We start from the raw sequence: 19,274 nt of genomic DNA, 5'->3' as shown, positions 1-19,274 counted from the left end.
TCCAAAAGGTCAAGAAAGTGGTGGCACACCTCTGGGGAGAAAATATTCCAAAGGTGAGGCCAATTTCAGAAGGCTCTCTTTCTAGATGCCACAACAAAATATTTTAACTGACAATGTCTCAGCCCCTTCTCTACCTGACTGTGTGGGATGGGCTGATGTAATGAGGGAAGATGGTTTCGCAGGTAACATGGCTCCATGTTATTGACATTCCTTCACTACAATAGACTTAGGTGGTGGGTATTAAAAAAAACTGTTCTTCTTTACATTTTTTTTCACCAAGTGATAAATAGTTGGTGGCACATTGTTTAGCCCAGCAGTTTTTCTGTGTTTGAGGATGACTGGAAGAATGTATGTAAGGACTGAAATTCTGATGATGCCCTATTACCTTGGTAAACTTTGCCTCATAGGCTTTGAAGGTGATACAATATAGCATAGTATAGTCTTTATTGTCATTGTACAAAATAAATACAATGAAATTGGGATGCAGGAATTGAAGCTTTCTGAAGGAGATGCTTGGTCTCCAATCTTCATATCAAGAAATTATATACACAGAGGAGGAGCCAATTTTGTGATGACATGGGCATGCGGTCTCGATGCTCTGATACTGCAGCCAATACTTTTGCTGCTGGGTGGTCCAATCGGACCTAAACTGTTTCGAAGAGACAGTGAACAGGAAGAATACGTCTTGCTGACCTCAGGGTTTTCGCAAAATCCCTGAAAGAAGCAAGAGAAGTTCTTCAAGCCTGCGACAAAAAATCCAGCCAAGGCTGACGAAGGCGGGGCGGCTCCAAAACGGAAGGATACAGAAAGAGAAAGTGTTTCCAGCTGGTGAGGAACTTTTACTGTTTTAAAAAGAGATTGCCTATAAAAACTTAAAATTAATCTAAATTGGAGAACAGAAGAATCAAGCGGCGGAATTAAATTTGGAATGGTTTTGGACAGTGGTTATCTTACTTTTTAAGTGCTGTCTTCATGAATGGAATTTATGCAAGCCTTTTGAAACGGATGGACTAAAGTTTTCCTCTTTCATTGCTGTGGGTATTTTTCTAATTCATTTAAAGACTGGACTCTTTTTTCTAACTTGAAATACAAAAAAGATACAAAAGGAAATTCGATTTTCAACAGTATTACTGCTGTTCGGAGGCTGGGAGGGTTTGTTGATTGGAGTTTGTGTACTGAAAATGGAACACTTTTTTTTCTCCACTGATTGTTTTGACTTGCCACTACAAGGGTTCACTGCTTGGCTACAGAGAGTGGTAAGAAGGGAAGCACACAGATGTCCCTTTGAAGTATATTTTTAATCAGAGAAAAGTGAAAACAAATGTTCTTTGTGAATCTATGCTTTAATTTTATTAACCTTCCAAGCTAGAGCAGCTGTGTTTGTTAGAATTACACAATTTCAAAAGAAAATAGAAATCTCAAGTTTGCAAAAGATACTTTCAGAAATTATCAAATACATATGAAAGAATAGAGAAAAAACTGGAAGATTTAGAGCATATAACAACAAAATATGATGAAGAAATTGAGGATGTCTATCAATTGCAAAACAGGGTGGTAAAAACTCAAAAAGCAAAGTGGAAAATGAATATAAAGAGATTAAACCTGCTGATATTTATGGTGATTGATTTGTCTCTGAAAATGGAAAGAATGGAATACTGAAAGAGGAATTAAATGGAGAGGAAATTTATTCCAGAGGGAAAGATACAGAAGAAGAAAAAAACCAAAGAATCGATGGATTTAAAGAGATAAATTCTATTAGCAAAAGCATTGATAACACTGCTGGCAATCAAAGATAAGCTGAATAAGGAAACAGAAAGAGGGCATCAAGATTATATGAGAGATCTTATAAGCAAGGAGTTGCTAAGAGGAGTCTATACAAAGCTGACCAAGAAGATGATTTGTGGCACCACAAATGGCAGAAGATATGAGACTGTTTTGCTATTGGAAAGTTACAGGTTGATAGATGAAAGAATATAATTTAAAACTAGTTAAACTTAGTGAAGTTTATTGACAATAGATATAGCTTAAATAAATAACTGATAATGTTACTAATGTACACAATGTGTAGTGTTATGATGAGTATAATTGGATATGAATATCTAATGGTACCCATGTAAGGAAGATTGGCAATCCCTTTGGATTATGCAGTAATAATAATAATAATAATAATAATAATAATAATAAGAAGAAGAAGAAGAAGAAGAAGAACAATAACAACAACTCCGCCGTTGCCGGTCCCAAGCCCAGATGAGAAAGGAGGAGGGTTGGGATCAGGTTGGCAACCTGACCCCATAAAAAAAACCTGCCAACCCATATAACATGGTGAAAGAAACGAATAAAAATTCTATACCGCATCGGTCGTCGCGCGGGTTAACAAGGGCCACGGCGGATGTTGAGGTCCCTGGGCATCTGTCGACAAGTGGGCTACAAGTGGACCAGCCAACAAAACAACAAAAATATAGTGCAGATGAAAATCGTGCCATAATGGCCTTTTATTACAACTCAGAGCCAGAAAAAAGAGGCTATTTAAAGCGAATGTATGAATTATGGAAACAACAATATCCAGATTCAAATGTTAGTGAACAACGACTAGCAGATCAAAGGCGATTTATTATACGGAATAAAGTGTTTAGTGAAGTTGAACTTGAGGAAATTCAGGCAATTTGCAAAAATAAAAAACAACAACATCACAAGCGGAAAAAACCAATACTCAAGACACAACTAAAGACATTGTAATAGAACTCTCAGAAGAAGATGTTGGGGAGGAAATAACAACACTACCACCAGAACCAGATATCATTGAACCAACTGATGAACTAACTCAAAAACAAAAAGAATTGAAGGACAAGATCATGGAGCATTTTCTGTCTAATGAGGAAAGGCAATGTTTACCATCATTAAAAACTGTGCCTAAGAAAATTTTGGCCCCTATTATGAAAATGGTTAATGCAGTGCTTTCAACAATTAAACCAGGATCCATCTTGGAAACAAATCAGTTAATGTACAGTGCAGCTGTAATAGTCACTAAAGAACTAGGCATTAAAATCAAAGCACCTAGTCACACAACGGAAAAGCCAAAGGAAAATCCGATTAGAACAAAAAGTCAAAAAATTAAGGGCAGATGCTAGCAACTTAAAGAACATGCATGTGCATGTGCATGTTCTTAAAAACAGCAAAATCATAGATCAGCTAATCAGAAGATCTAGATTGGATCCAAGAAACATCAATGAAGCTGTAGAGATTGTAAAACAGCAGATAACAGCAACAGCTAGAAAAATTGAAAGATATGAGGCACGAATCATCCAATATAAACAAAATCAGCAATTTTGATCATACCAACGGCGTTTTACACCAAAAGTGAAAAATCAGAAAAGCAGGCCATAGTTGAATTCTGGAAAGAACTGTGGGAAAATGCAAAGGACTACAATAAGGAAGCAAAGTGGATACATAACTTTGAGAAAAGCATTGGCAACAAACAAATGCAAGTGTTAGAAATAACAACTGAGATGGTCAAAAATCGAGTAAAAAAAGTAAAGAATTGGACATCACCTGGAAATGACCAATTGCATGGTTTATGGCTCAAATATCTGATCTGTTTATATGCAATATTGGCCAGGCAACTGAATGAAATTTTACAAAATGGTCAAATTGATGAATGGTTGACAACTGGAAAAACATACTTGATTCAGAAGGATGCAACTAAAGGAACAATACCTGAAAACTACAGACCAATAACATGCTTGCCAACAACCTTCAAATTACTCACAGGCATTATTGCAGATAACATGATGAATTATTTGGAAACAAACAACATCTTGCCAGTAGAGCAAAAAGGCAAGAAAAGAAGAAGCAGGGGCACAAAAGATCAGCTGCTAATTGATAAAATGATATTAGAAAATTGTAAGAACAGAAAAACGAACTTGAATATGGTCTGGATTGATTACAAAAAGGCATTTGACTCACTGCCACATAGTTGGATCATAAAATGCTTAGAAACAACTGGCATTAGCAAAAATATTACATCCTTTACTGAAAAGGCGATGAAACAGTGGAGAACTGAGTTGGCAGTAGGGAATGAGAACTACGGAATGGTTAATATCAAGCGAGGAATTTTCCAGGGTGATTCACTTTCACCTCTTCTCTTCATCATCGCAATGATCCCACTATCAGTAATCTTAAAAAAAATGAAATTAGGCCACCAAACAGCCAAAGAAGCTGAAAAGATTTCTCATTTATTATTTATGGATGATTTGAAACTCTATGGAAAGTCAGAAATAGAAATCCAATCACTAACAAACACAGTCGGAGTATTCAGCACCGATATTTCAATGCAGTTTGGCATGGAAAAATTTGCCACTGTATCCATAAAAAGGGGCAAAATCACTACATGTGAGGGAATTGAAATGCCCAATGGCCAACTAATTAAATGCAACGAAAATGAAGTCTACAAATACTTAGGCATTCTGCAGTTGGATAACATCAAGCATGGAGAAGTAAAAACTATTGTCAGGCAAGAGTACACCAACAGAGTTAGGAAAATTTTGAAATATAAATTGAATGGTGGAAATACAATCAAGGCCATAAATACCTGGGCAATACCAATTATAAGATACACAGCTAGCATAGTTAACTGGACACAAGCTGATTTGGACATTTTGGACCTAAAAACCAGGAAACTAATGACAATGCACGTGGTGATACTGATAGACTATATCTGCCCCAAAAATCAGGTGGCAGAGGATTATTACAAGTGAAGCAAATAGTTGAAGAAGAAAAACATGCACTGGCTGATTATTTAAAAGAAAGTCAAGAACATCTATTAATCGAAGTAAAGAACAAAAATCTATTGAAGGTCCAACAGATAAGAATACATAAAAGATGTGATAAAATCAAGAATGGAAAGCTGGCAGAACAAAGCATTGCATGGCCAATTTCTGGAAAAAATAAAAGATAAACTTGGTTATGGTTAACAACAGGTACATTAAAAAAAGAAACAGAGTCACTAATCCTGGTTACGCAAGAACAAGCTATCCGCACAAATGCCATTAAGGCCAAAATCGAAAAATCCTCTGATGATGCCAAATGCAGACTTTGCAAAGAAGCTGATGAAACTGTTGATCATATACTCAGCTGCTGTAAAAAAAATTGCGCAGACTGATTATAAATTGCGGCACAATTCAGTAGCACAAATGATCCATTGGAATTTGTGCAAAAATTATAATATTAAAACAGCAACAAACTGGTGGGAACATAAGCCTGAAAAAGTCACTGAAACTCAGATGGTCAAGATCTTGTGGGATTTTCGCATACAAACAGACAAAATACTGATGCATAATACACCAGACATCACACTGGTTGAGAAAAATAAGGTTACAATCATAGACATTGCAATACCAGGTGATAGCAGGGTTGATGAGAAGGAATATGAAAAAATTGCGAAATACCAGGACTTAAAAATCGAAATTCAACAATTATGGCACAAACCAACAGTGGTAATTCCAGTGGTAATTGGCACACAGAGTCCTATTCCAAAAGCACTGGAATTACATTAAAACAGTTAAAAATTGACAAAATCACCATCAGTCAAATGCAAAAAGCTGCACTGCTTGGAACTGCATGCATATTACGAAAATACATTATGACGTCCTAGGCCCCTGGGTGGGGCCCGACTAGTAATCAATGCCAAATCCGGCTGTCAGCCTCTGCTTTGCTGCTGCTTCGGCTGCCATTGAAACGGGGAGGGGGGGCATGTTATTTGGGAGGGGAATCATTGTGTGCTGGTGGGATGTGGACAAGGCCATACGAGCTGTGAGTGCCTCCACCTGTATACTGGACCCGTGTCCCTCCTGGCTGATTACCAACAGCAGTGAGGTGACACGAGGCTGGATCCAGGTGGTTGTAACCGCCTCCCTTCGGGAGGGGCACTTCCCCGCCGCACTTAAAGCGGCGGTGGTGAGACCCCTCCTGAAGAAACCATCTTTGGATCCAGCCGTTCTTAACAACTACCGTCCAGTCTCCAACCTCCCCTTTCTTGGGAAGGTTGTTGAGAAGGTGGTGGCCTTCCAGCTCCAACGGACCTTGGAGGAAGCAAGTTATCTTGACCCCTTCCAGTCCGGCTTCAGACCTGGTTACAGCACAGAAACCGCTTTGGTCGCATTGACCGATGATCTCTGGAGAGCCAGGGATGGAGGCCATGCATCCATCCTGGTTGTCCTTGACCTCTCGGCGGCTTTCAATACCATCGACCGTGGTATCCTTCTGCGACAACTGCGGGAGGTGGGAGTGGGAGGCACTGTTCTGCGGTGGTTCTCCTCCTACCTCTCGGACAGGTCGCAGTCGGTGTTGGTTGGGGGGCAGAGATCGTCCCTGAGGCCCCTAACTTGTGGGGTGCCGCAGGGTTCGGTCTTATCCCCCCTACTATTTAACATATACATGAAACCGCTGGGCGAGATCATTCGGAGGCACGGGATAAAACACCATCAATACGCGGACGATACGCAGTTGTATCTGTCCGCCCCGTGCCAACTCAATGAAGCGGTGGACGTGATGAACCAGGGTCTTGAGGCCGTTAAGAACTGGATGAGAGCTAACAAATTGGTACTCAACCCGGACAAGACCGAATGGCTGTTGTGTTTCCCTCCCAATAATTTGGCCAGTGTTCCATCGCTCAGGCTGGGAGGTCAAATTCTACACCCCTCAGATAGGGTTCGCAACTTGGGAGTCCTCCTGGACCCACAGCTGACTTTTGACCACCATCTGTCGGCTGTGACCAGGGGGGCATTTGCCCAGGTTCGCCTGGTACGCCAGTTGCGACCCTACCTGAACCGGGAGGCTCTCACAACAGTCACTCGAGCCCTTGTGATTTCTAGGCTGGAATACTGCAAAGTGCTCTACATGGGGCTGCCCTTGAAGAGCATCCGGCAACTTCAGCTAGTCCAGAATGCGGCCACGCGAGTGATAGTGGGCGCACCTCGGTACGCCCACATAACACCCATCCTCCGCGAGCTGCGCTGGCTACCTGTTGATCTCCGGGTGCGCTTCAAGGTGCTACTTATCACCCATAAAGCCCTTCATGGTAGTGGATCTGAGTACTTGAGAGACCGCCTTCTGCCGATTACCTCCCTTCGTCCCATCAGATCGCACAGAGTGGGCCTCCTCCGAGTTCCATCCGCCAGTCAGTGCCGACTGGCGACTACGCGGAGGAGAGCCTTCTCAGTAGCAGCTCCGACCCTTTGGAACGATCTCCCCGTAGAGATTCGCACCCTCACCACAGTCCAGAGCTTCCGCACAGCCCTTAAGATCTGGCTATCCCGTCAGGCCTGGGGATAAGATCTTCATACACCCCACCCGAATGTTGAATGAATGTTGTGTTTTATTGCTATTTTTATTTGTACTCACATATTATTTTACGTTCTGTCTTGCACCCCCTTCCCATGAGTTGTAAGCCGCCCTGAGTCCCCTCAGGGAAAAGGGCGGCCTATAAGTGACAATAAAATACTGAAATACTGAAAATACTGGTGGAGTGTTCTAGAAGCTGTCCTGACCATCTCTTTGTGCATGTGGAGAAAGGGAGTTTCCCGCCAAGACTAATTGTCCAGCATTCCACCCTGATGATGCTTTTTGAAGATATCTCCCACCTGACAGTTGGGTGAATTATTATTGGACTATGGAATGGGGTACCAAGGGAAGGGGAGTGAACTATACGTGATATCTATTGCTTTCGCGCCAATTTACCCAGACTCAGCTTTGCTCTGCTACTTATCGTTTATAATTAGTAAAAGTACACTTAATTTCAAGAATGGAGTTGAGTGGTTTCTTTCCTGATTATTAAATGAAGCAGCACCTGACAATAAGCTGAGTCTCACCTCGCACCCAACCCGGAGCGAACACCTTCCGAGGGGGGTGCCCTCTCAGAAGAAAAAAAAAAGATGTCTTTACACGACAGCGACCAGGAAGAAGAAATGGGTGCAACGGCAGCACCATCATTAACAGAAATGCTGGCCGATCTGAGAGTGGAGGAACCTACTGTTCGACCCAGGTGGACTTGGGGAGTGGGACAGAAAGAGGAACCTGATGAGCCCTAAATGGAGTCATGAGGAGGAGGCCCAGGAAACCAGCTGCTGACTGGTGTGGCTCTAAGGATGAAGACTACAAGATGTCCCAAGACATGAAACTCCTAGAAGAGGCATGGGGCGAACGCCGGGCTCGAGAGAGTGCCGTGGAAAGGGTAAACAGATGAATTCCACACTGTTTAGAGCCTTGGTAAGAACACGCTGCAGATATTGAGCTTGATTTGGCTAGACTCTATTACAAGGAAGAGGGAGAAGTTGAGGATTCCCCTCCCCCCACTAAATCTCCCCTCTCAAAAGTGCAGAAAGGGGGAAGGGGAGGTTTCACAGGAAAGCCCAAACCTTCCGCTTGCTTCCGCTGTGGGAAAGAGGGGCACCGTGCTGTGAATTGCCGAGTCAAGCTGACCCACTCTGGTTCGCCCCCCCGGAGGGAGAAAAAAACTGAGAAGCCTCCCGGCAAGAAAAAGGAACCTGCTCTGAGAGGGGAGGAGCCTTCTCGACACTTCGATTGTAAATCCTCACTCCCTTATGCACCCTCTATGACTCATGTTACTTGTGAACCCTCCCTGACTCACAATGTGCCTCTTGTGCATCCTCCCCAACATCTGCACCATGACTTGTTCAACCCACAATGATCCTCCTAATGCATACTTCCTTATACTCTCCCACTCACTCCTCGATTTGTGTAGAAATTCTTGTGCTCCCTCCTTGACTTCCTCCATACCCCTTCACTCCCTCCCCCATTAGCAGTAGTCACTCCCTTACCTAGAGGCCTGGGACTTGCAACTTCCTGCCAGATTCCTCATTAACTTTGGTTGTGGAAAGCCAGCAAGAACTTGCTTTGCCTAACAACAGTGGGATTCAGTTAACGAGGACAATTGGGAATACAGGAATTGCCATTCCTAAGGAATACAAGAAGTCAACAACATGTTCTTTTTGTTTTAGAAAATGCATTGTACCCTATATTTTTCAATTTAAATCAGACATGATTATTGCACTATAGCAGCAGGAGGTGCAGTGATACAAACCTGATGTGAGACTGTGAGAATACTGTGAGAGAAGCAGAAAAGTGACATTTAAATTACTTCAGTGAATGATGGGAAGCACCAGAGTATCTAAAAGAAAGAAGGAAAGTACAAATTTGCAGAGGCTGAAAGCAAGTGGTTCAGACATTGGCATATCATAAAAGCTACATACAGAACCTGAAGGATCAGAAAAAGGAGACAGGAGATGTGAGGTGACATAATTCTCACAAGCAAACAAGAGCTCCTCTTGACACGATGTCAAGAGCTGAAAACATGCATTTCTAAACAAACAAGATGCTACATACATTTGGTGATCATGCATATGCAATTGTATATGCATGTTTGTTTTTTAATTCCTTGAAACATTCCCTGTGATTTATTACTGTTTATTGATAATGTTTTGAAAATCATTTGCATTACATTTATAATTTGCATAATATTTATTCTACTCTTTCTTAGGTTAGTTTTTCCTAATATTTTAAAGGACAAACCCTTCTCTCACTACAGTATTGAATAATTCCATAAGATATTGTTCCATATATCAAGATTTAACCAACTAATTGTTAGGAAGCCAATTTAAAGGTATTTATATAACATGATTCTATAGTATACAGTACAGCTTTTTATTTATTTATTTTGTGCCTTCAGGTCAGTGTTGGCTCCTAGCAACTGCCTAGATTAGTCTCTGCAATTTCCAGGGATGGTTTGCCATTGCCTGCTTCCTAGGGCTGAGAGAGATTAGTCAAAATTACTTAAACTGGGTAATTTATCCAGCTCAGCTTTGTGCCTAAGGAAGAAGTAGAATTCATGGCTTCTGTTTTGTAGCTTGATGCCTTAACCAGTACACTAAATTGGTTCTCAATACATAGAGAGGTGTGTGTCTGTGTGTGTCTGTGTGTGTGAGAGTGGGAGTGTGTGTGTGTGAGAGAGAGAGAGAGAAAGAAATGTTTTTTCTCTCATTATAATGAAAATTGTGTGGATTCTGTGCTCAAGTCAATTAATAAAAACTGCTTCAACTAGTAATCTATAAAAGGAGGTTTATAAAGTTAAGCAATGTACATTTGAAATGGAGGGAATAGAGGAAATTGCCAAGATGATCAATCTTCCAGAACAATTGTTTCTGGCATATTTACAATAATGTTGAGAGAAGATTATGAAAGGGGATAAAATGATATTTTGTCTTGTTTTCCTTTTCTTTTTTAACTTCTGATGTTCTTTCTACTGTAGTTGGATTAATGGTTTATTCACAGGTTCCAAAGAAGCAAGAATAAAATGTATTTATATATTGAGGGTATGGAAATAAATAAGCATTTACAGGTAATCCTTGATTTACAATCACAACTGAGTCTGGAACGTTCATCGTTAAATTGCTAAGTAAGTCGTGACCAAATTTTTGGTGAGGCAGTTAAGCAAATGATATGGTTGTTAAGTGAATCCAACTTCCCCTATTGACTTTGGTTCTTAGAATCCAGCTAGAAAAGTCACAAATCACAATCATATGACCCTGAGACACTGCAACCATCATAAATACATGCCAGTTGCCAAGCACCCAAATGTTAATCATGTGACATAGGCAGGCTGAAACAGTTGTAAGTACCAACCAGTTGTAAATGACTTTTTTCAGCACCATTGTAACTGTGAACTGTATGGTCCTCCACTAAGAACTATTCATTTAGTGAAAGTTCACAATTACAATGATGCTGAAAAAAGTCATTTACAACTGGTCTGTACTTACAACTGTCTCTCTCTCCATCTGTGTGTGTGTGTGTGTGTGTGATTTTTTTATATATACTATAATATATAATATATATAATACAAACACACAAACACACAATACATACATACCCAGGATTAGGTTTCTATACAGCATATGGACTTTTGGGGATGTACTAAGCCCTTGTCAATAACAAAAATACAAGTTATTACACATTTTAAAATATTTGCCTATCTCCTAAATACAAAGCATTTCTTGTCTCTGTAAAGATACTGCCAGTTAGCAATTTAAAGAAAACTCCAAGATCAGTAGTGAGATGAACAAATATCTGAAAGCAGGAAATACTTTTCATTTCTTTCAAATACTTGCTGCAATTTCCCACCAAACATTTTCCTTTGGTAAAATAAGTTGTTTTACAGTAATGATTTCTACTTCCTTCTGAAACATGACTCAAGACTCTTCAATTATTTTTAGACGATTGCTTAATTATTATCAGGGCTTTGTTATCAACTTACCTTCAGGAGAAGGACCTGGTTTATGAGAACAAGCAGGGCTTTTCTTACTGCTATCAATGTTGACTGACAGGCTGGACTGAATTTTTCTGTGTATCTTTTGGGAAACAGGTGCAGAAAATATTCGGTTATCTGGTGCATCAACTTTGACTCCACTGCAAAATCCACTTTCACTATTCAGACTTCTTGGGCTATTTTGTTTTTTGCTGGTTCCTTCCTTATACTTGTCAAGCGGCAAAGCATTTGGCTGAGGCAAACGCTGAGGTTGTGCTTTAAAAAAAGAAAGAATTAGGGCAGTTAACTGCTGTAATGATACCTGTTTAAACAAAGTTTTCCAACATTCAGCCACGTTTACATAACTATGACCTAGAACACTAGTAAAGACCTTGCTGACTATGAAAGTTCATCAGATTAAAAATACTGATTGCAATAGATTAGATTATAAATTGCTTTAACTAATACATTTGGGGTTTTTATTATAAGTTATATTAGAGCCGAGGTGGCGCAGTGGTTAAATGCAGCACTGCAGGCTACTGCTAGATCAGCAGTTCAGCGGTTCAAATCTCACCGGCTCAGGGTTGACTCAGCCTTCCATCCTTCTGAGGTGGGTAAAATGAGGACCCGGATTGTTGGGGGCAATATGCTGACTCTCTGTAAACCGCTTAGAGAGGGCTGAAAGCCCTATGAAGCGGTATATAAGTCTACTGCTATTGCTATCTTTGATTATAAAATCACATTATTCAGGACTGATAAAGTCATCAAGTGTCTGCTCATATTTGATTACTAATGAATGATCTGAATATATATTTAAAAAACTTGAGATCACTGTAGCAGTGTCACTGAATGCAGAGAAAAATATTTTATACAGTGCAGTGAAAATTTCTCGATCAAGCTTTCTATAAATATGTTTTTCTCCTACTTTAATTGGATCAGTATGTCTAATATACCTTCTGTTGGACTTACTACAAATGGAATTTTCTTCTATAAGGAGTGTCCAGGACTCATCCAGGAAGTTCCTCAAATCTTTTTTATTTTTCATTTGATATTGGAGCAAATGGTCTGCCATATTACACAAATATATTTAGGTATAATACTGGCTGGAGTTTGAGGTCAATTGCTACTATATATCAGTGATGATATTCCAGTTTTCAGTTGTATGGACTTCAATGCCCCCAAATCCGCAGGGTAATTCATTCCACACATCTTAAGTTACCATGTTTGAGAAACACTGCTTTAAACAGTAACTATGGATTTAATTTTGGTCTCCAAGTGAAACCATGGTAAGAGATTTACTTATTTAGTGTAAGAAATTAATACTTTAAGGATTTAAAACCTCAGAGATTGTTAAATATTCTGAGTCAAACCAAGTTTCTCTTAGCATAGATTAAAAATTAACTTATCTGTAGGCAACAAGTTCCCATGACTGTTAAACTAAAATTAGAATTTTAAAAAACCATTAAGACAATATTGCTAAAAGTGCAAAAAAAGAGTTTATAAAGGCAGAATATAAAAACTAAAACAAAATAAATGAGACTCTCTCCCTCCCTCTCTTTATATAATACACCATACATAATTATATACATTTCCAGAAGTACCTCAGAGTATAAGACACACCTTTTTTTCCCCTAAAAGAGGGTGAAAATTTGGGTGCACCTTATACACCGAATGTAACCCCACCCACCCACCAGCCCGAACCTTTTGGCCTCTGCCTCCCAGCAATTTACCTCTTTGCAGCAAATGGGAGCTTCAATAGGCTATAGCAATCCCTGCAGCTTGAAACAGCTGATGATCAGGAAAAATTGAAAGTGAAACTTGCTGTTTGCTCCACCAGGCAAATTGCTGGGAGGCAGAGGCAGATTTTTTTTTCCTCAGCTAATCAGGCTGTTGGCTGCAAGGAGGTAAGTCAATTGCTATAAATGCCTATAGAATGTTCAAATCATTACACTTATTTTTTAAAGACTGCTTTATTATTCTAGACAACTTAACAAAATGAATAAGCTTTTTGAAATAAATGCTTGATCTGAAGAGGCCCAGTACTATTGTTTTAAAAAGTGCTATTCTTTTAAATAGCAGAAAATAACTATACTTCCAGAAAGCACATCAATTTTAACAGCATCTGTACAACTATAGTCTGAAACATAACACTACAAACAATGTATATTGTCTATACTGTTTGCTGTTTGTTGCAGGGAGGCAAATTGCTGGGAGGCAGAGGAAGATATTTTTCCCTTGTTTTTCTCCCCAAAAGCTAGGCACTTATACTTCGGAGGGTCTTATACTCCAAAAATACTGGTAATCCAGAAAAAATATATTTTGGTTGCCTTTGAAAAAAATACCAAGGCAGAACTTTGAAACCACCATACCTATTTTTTATTATAGAAAATCTACGTTAGGAATGTTTTTATATTGGTTTATGCATGTGGACCTCATAAAATACACGTCCTAAAACAACTAGGATAGAAATCCTTTGGGCTTTCAATAAGAAAACAGGTTCTGATGAAAATATTTTAAAATATTTCATATAGTAGTGGAATATATTCACTAATTTCTGGATTATACACAAAGTAATCCTTGCATATATTACAGATGTACCTCCAAGTTACTAAAAAGTAAATGACAGGACAAGATTAGAAACCTCTTTCTATTAATTGCTGGGGGGGGAGTTTTGCATTCTTTTTGAGGGTTTAATATTCTTTCTATGGAGTTATTCAGAAATGTATTTAAGTGAGGCATGTCTAGAACTGAATAGTAAGAACTTCATTGTGGAGAAGAAAGGCAAAAATATTGAGAGGTTGGGTTGGGCTGGTTCAAATCATCCCTGGTTTTTTTAAAAGTACCCCTACAATCAGTCTTTTGAACTAAATGAAATTTTACACACTGGTATATTAACATTGATTAACTTTATTAAATAAATTAAACAAGCACCAAAATATGGTCTCTTCACTGAGACTCTTTTTATCTCAGTAGGACCTGAATGAACCTCTGATAACATCTAGGGACAAAGGTAGGCAAGAATTTCAATCAATCAGAATAGAGATGGAAGGGACCTTCAAGGTTTTCTGCTTAAGCAGGAGACCCTATACCAGCGATGGCAAACCTTTTTTGGGTCGCGTGCCATAAGTGGGGGGAGTGCAGGGGGGTGTTGTGTGCAGGTGTGCCACACCCATAATGCAACACACGAACCCCCCCAGTGCGTATACATGCACTATAGGTACTCACACACCCCATTTTTTGCATGCTTTTTTTCGTCCTCCTCAGGCTCCAGAGGCTTTATAGGAGCCTGGGGAGGGTGAAAAATGGCTTTAAAAAAGGGTGAACTCAGTTGGCCAGTGTGCACATGCGCACTGGCCAGCTGACAGGGCAGCGCCTCGCTTCCCCTGACAAATGCATCCATGTGCCACCTGTGGCATGCGTGCCCTAGGTTCGCCATCACTGCCTATATCATTTCAGACAAATGACTATCCAGTCTCTTCTCAAAAATTTCTAGTGATGAAGCAGCCACAACATCTGATGACAAGCAATTCCACTGATTAATTGTCCTCACTGTTAGGAAGTTTCTACTTAATTCCATTGGTTGCTTCTCTCCTTCATTAGTTTCCATCCATGGTTTCTTGTCCTGCCCTCTGATGCCCTCTTATCCAAAATAAGCTGACCCCTTCCTCTTTGCGGCAACCTCTCAAATACTGGAATACTACTATCATGTCCCCCCTCTCCTCCCTCCAAACTAGCCAAACCCAAATCCTGCAACTGTTCATGTTTTTGTCTCCAGGCCTTTAATCTTCTTAGTTGCTCTGCTTTGCACTTTTTCCAAAGTCTCAATACATTTTTGTAATGTGGTGACCAAAACTGGATGCAGTATTCCATGTTCTTACTAAGACTTTATATATCGGCAGTAATACTTCATGTGATTTTGATTCTATGCCTCTGTTTATACAACTAAGAATTGTATTATCTTTTTTGCCTGCTGCTGCACACTACTGACTTATATGTAAGTCATTGTCCACTTGGATTCCAAGATCCCTCTCACAGTTAATTTTTTTAGGGAGGTTTCTGTATTTGTACCTTTGGTTTTTCCTGCCTAACTGCTTGCTTTTTCCCCACATTAAATTTCATTTTGTTGTATAGGGCCCATTGTTCAAGTCCGTCAAGATTTTATTGGATCCTGAGCTTGTCTTCTGAGGTTTGGCTATGCCTTCCAACAGTGTCATCTGCAAATGTGATGAGTTCCCCTTCTATTCCCTCATCTAAATCATTTATGAAGATATTGAAGAGTACTGGCTGTAAAAGATGGCTTCCAGGTGTGACAGTGGGCCTAAAGGAAGAACCTTGTGCTTACTTTATTTTATGATGATGTTTTTCAGAGTTTTCCATGCTTCTTGAGTTGTTTTCCCTTTAGGATTGTCATCCATGGAATTTTTCTTAGGCTGTCTCTGAGTTTGTTAAAATCAGCTCTTTTAGTTTAATGTTCTGACCCCCTCCTCCGTTCAGTAACGAATGCCGAGACAAGCTTAACTAGAATGTCACAGCACTTTATTAGCAAGAAACCAAAACCTCAGGGGCTGAAAGCCAAGCATAACAAACAGATAAGAACCTTGGCAGCAACTCAGACTTTGACAGATAACAGCTTCTCCAGCGTTAGGAATGACATTGAATCCTGCAAAACCAGGCTCCTCCCAGTCTCTCTTTAAATACTAGCTTGAGAGAAGCCTAATTACAATCACCTGGGTCCAATTATCTTTGGTAACTGTGTAGCTGCTTTCTACGTCGATCTGCCCGGCATTGCCGGGCATCCAGGAACAACTCCCTTGGCTCCTCCCCACTGCTCCAATGCATGACATCGGGATCAGACTCCCTTTCTCCTCTCCACTGGTCCAAGGCTCAGGAGCCTCCTAGTGGCCAACCAGCCTCTCTGCGCCCTGCTCAGAGACGGCACCCTGTCCAGGGTCCTCCACATCCTCCAGAGCCGACTCATAGGGCCCCTCACTGTCGGAGTCTGGTGGCAGCTCAATGGCTCCTGCTGGGCCACAACATTTTAAGATGCTGGTTAGATTATATTCTATTGCTTGTGTTGCATTATATTGAATTCCAATATGACATAGTCATTCTTGCCCAAAGTTCCAGCAACTTCAACTCCCTCTATCACTTTTTCTCTATTAGTAAGAATTAGGTACAGTATAGCTTTTCTTCTAATTCCCTCCTGTACCTTTGGGATGATAAAGTTGATACATCAAAGTCGAGAAAAAGAACAAAGAAAACCCCATGCAAGCGTAACCCAACCCCCCCTTCCAACAGATTGAACATTTGTACAGATAAATGGGACCTGACAACTCCATTCCTCATTCAGGCAGATGCCAATGATGTAGCTGTAAGGGCAGTACCTCTTACAGAAAAATAAGCAAGCGCCTCACAACCGTGTGCAAATATTTCCAGAAAACTCACCAAAACTGAGCAGTAGTGGGAGGCCTGGGAAAAGGAGGCTTACACAATGTGCTGCATGCTCCTAACTTGTTGGCATTTCCTAGGAGGAGGCAAAACAACCTTGTCACCCAAATAAGTCCATTGGGTTCAATACTTTAACTGTTTTAATTTTACTTTGCCGTACATCCTGGGAAGAAAAAAAATTCTTGGCAGATGTCCTGTCTAGGATACCATAATACAACAGCACCAAACTGGAGGTAATCTGACCAGTAATTCCATCCCACCAACTTGCTGTACCAGTCACCACCTGTGCACAAGACAAAATGAAGCCTCAAATAGGGAAGGATGTAGAAACAACCCTAAAGGCAGCACTAGAAAGTGACAAGTGGTTCCAAAATCATAGAAATGAATGCATGATGCAAAACAATTTAGACTGGGTAGGAGCTAAATTGTACATCCCTGCAAGCCAATGTAATAATTGAGCAGGAAGGAACTTGGAGGTCTTTTAGTTTAACCTCCTGCTCAAGCAGGAAACTCTATACCATTTCAGTTATGTGGCTGTCCAGTCTTTTCTTTAAAATCTTCTGTGATAAAGCACCTACAACTTTTTAACAAAGTTTTTTATTTATTTTTTGTTACATATTTTAATTTATTTTATGAACAAGTGTTGTCCTGCTCCCCCCCTTTACATCTTCTATTATGCATATTATATTTTACATCACATTTCCATTTTATATTTCAGTCATCTTATTTTTATTCCATATTCTCCCACTTCATTTATTTTTTCTTCATATATAAACAATATCCTTTTGCCTCTCAAAATTAATCAAATTTAACATACCAATTCCATCTATTATTCTGTTTTACTAATAATACATATTCTCAAGTTTAATTTGATATAGTAAACATTGCAATTAATTAGTTATCCACAAGTAGTAATTTTAATCTATATTCCACACATTTTATTGAATATATACCTTTGGCTATATTTACTAAGTTTCATTCTATTCTATTAGTAAATCCTTTTCTTTCATTCCTTCTTTCAACCATTTTCTCTTACTCTCTCAGGAACTTCATTTCTCTCATATTCTCTTCTCTCCAGCCATTTGCCTAGTTTTTTTCTTTTTCTTGATCTTAAAATTCCTGTATTTTCCCTTTCCAATCTTTTTTCTCCTTTTGTGTTATTTCAGTATCTCTCACCAATTTCCTCCCCTTCTTTCCCCGTTGATTCCACCTTCGCTATTTTCCTTTTGGGGGGCCACTTCTCCCTTGTCTCCTTTGGGTATATAACTGTAAATCCCAGTATAATCATCTAAATTATTTTCTTTTTCAATCTCTTTTTCTTCTATGATATCTTCCTGATCTTCATATAATCCCTTTTCTTTCTCCTTTTCTCTTTCTTGTTCTAAATGTTCCCTCTGAGTTTCCACTATTTTTCCCATGTAGTGTTTCATGTGCATTTTTAACATATCAAGTATTTCATTATACATCCAAATTTTTAAGCTTTCTCTATTATATCAGAGTTCTTATTTCCTTTTTCTTATTTGCAATTATTTTCAATTTCTGAATCGACTTCCACTTTTTATTTGCATTTTATCTTCCACCAAAACAGTAAGTCCAGTCCAAACACTGTTGCAAAAATAAATCCTCCTTGCTAGTTCTAACAGCTTCAAAGTCACTCTTTTTTTGTTACATTCAAAGGTTGTGCAGATGTGTCTTCAGACAAATTTTGTTAGTTCTTGTAGTATCCTCTTTTCACCACTAGATGTCTCCCTCTCCGCTTAAGGCAAATGTGTTCTAGCTGCCAAAAGCTGTCAAAATCCGTTTTATTCCAAAAAGATATATATGAAAAGGTAGCAAAAGAAAGAAAGGAAAATACTCCCCGAGTGATTTTATTGTTTTTAATGTTTCCAGGTCCACTTTTTGGGAATAAAAGTTTTCTAGGACTCTCGCTCTCTCGCTCTCTGTTAAATCCCCCATCTGTCAAATAGCCACTAAATTCCGCTCTGGGTCTCTTTTTAATCCAAATTTAAAGTTTCTTTACCTTGGGTTGATCACTGTTTCTCCCAGGTCCAGCACTTTGTTCCAACACCTCTCCTGCTCAGATAGCTTGGTCCGAAGGCCCCGATGTTAAAGCGCCCATTAAAGCTGCTGCTGCTTCCGCTGCCAGTTTGAAGAGCTTTACCTTGGACCTTTCGAGGAACTTGCTCTTTGGTTTGCAAGATATTTTGCACCTCTTCCTCCAGAACAGGCTGCAACCCGAGAGTTCCTGACAGTGAGCGTCCAGCTGGGATTTTCACGAAGCCCATCAGAGCTCTGCTATTTCCCAACTGTTCCCGTGGCGGCGCTTCCGGTCTCTCTTTTTGAAAGAAGGCAAGCTGTTCCACTGGTTAATTGCCCTCATTGTTGGGAAGTTTCTCCTTAATTCCAAGTTGCTTTTCTTCTTGATTAGTTTCCATCCATTGTTTCTTGACTTTCTTTTTGTTGCTTTGGAAAATAAGTTGACTCCCTCTTCTTTGTTGCAGTCCTCAAATAC

At 39.7% G+C, this 19,274-nt stretch overlaps 1 protein-coding gene across 1 annotated transcript in view; it reads right to left on the bottom strand.

The window, feature by feature from the left end:
• Positions 1–18,180, bottom strand: part of MDFIC (MyoD family inhibitor domain containing) — a 29,886-nt gene extending 11,706 nt beyond the window's left edge. The window contains exons 1-2 of the mRNA XM_032221841.1: positions 17,973–18,180; positions 11,324–11,590 (exon numbers count right to left, since the gene is read on the bottom strand). Coding sequence (XP_032077732.1) covers positions 11,324–11,590; positions 17,973–18,180 — 475 coding nt within the window. The remainder of the gene's footprint in view (positions 1–11,323; positions 11,591–17,972) is intronic.
• Positions 18,181–19,274: the final 1,094 nt, after the last annotated feature.

Source organism: Thamnophis elegans, chromosome 7, assembly GCF_009769535.1.
Source record: "Thamnophis elegans isolate rThaEle1 chromosome 7, rThaEle1.pri, whole genome shotgun sequence".
Taxonomy (NCBI): Eukaryota; Metazoa; Chordata; class Lepidosauria; order Squamata; family Colubridae; genus Thamnophis; species Thamnophis elegans.
Note: the sequence above shows the minus strand (reverse complement) of the source record. Positions and strands in the feature narration are given on the sequence as shown.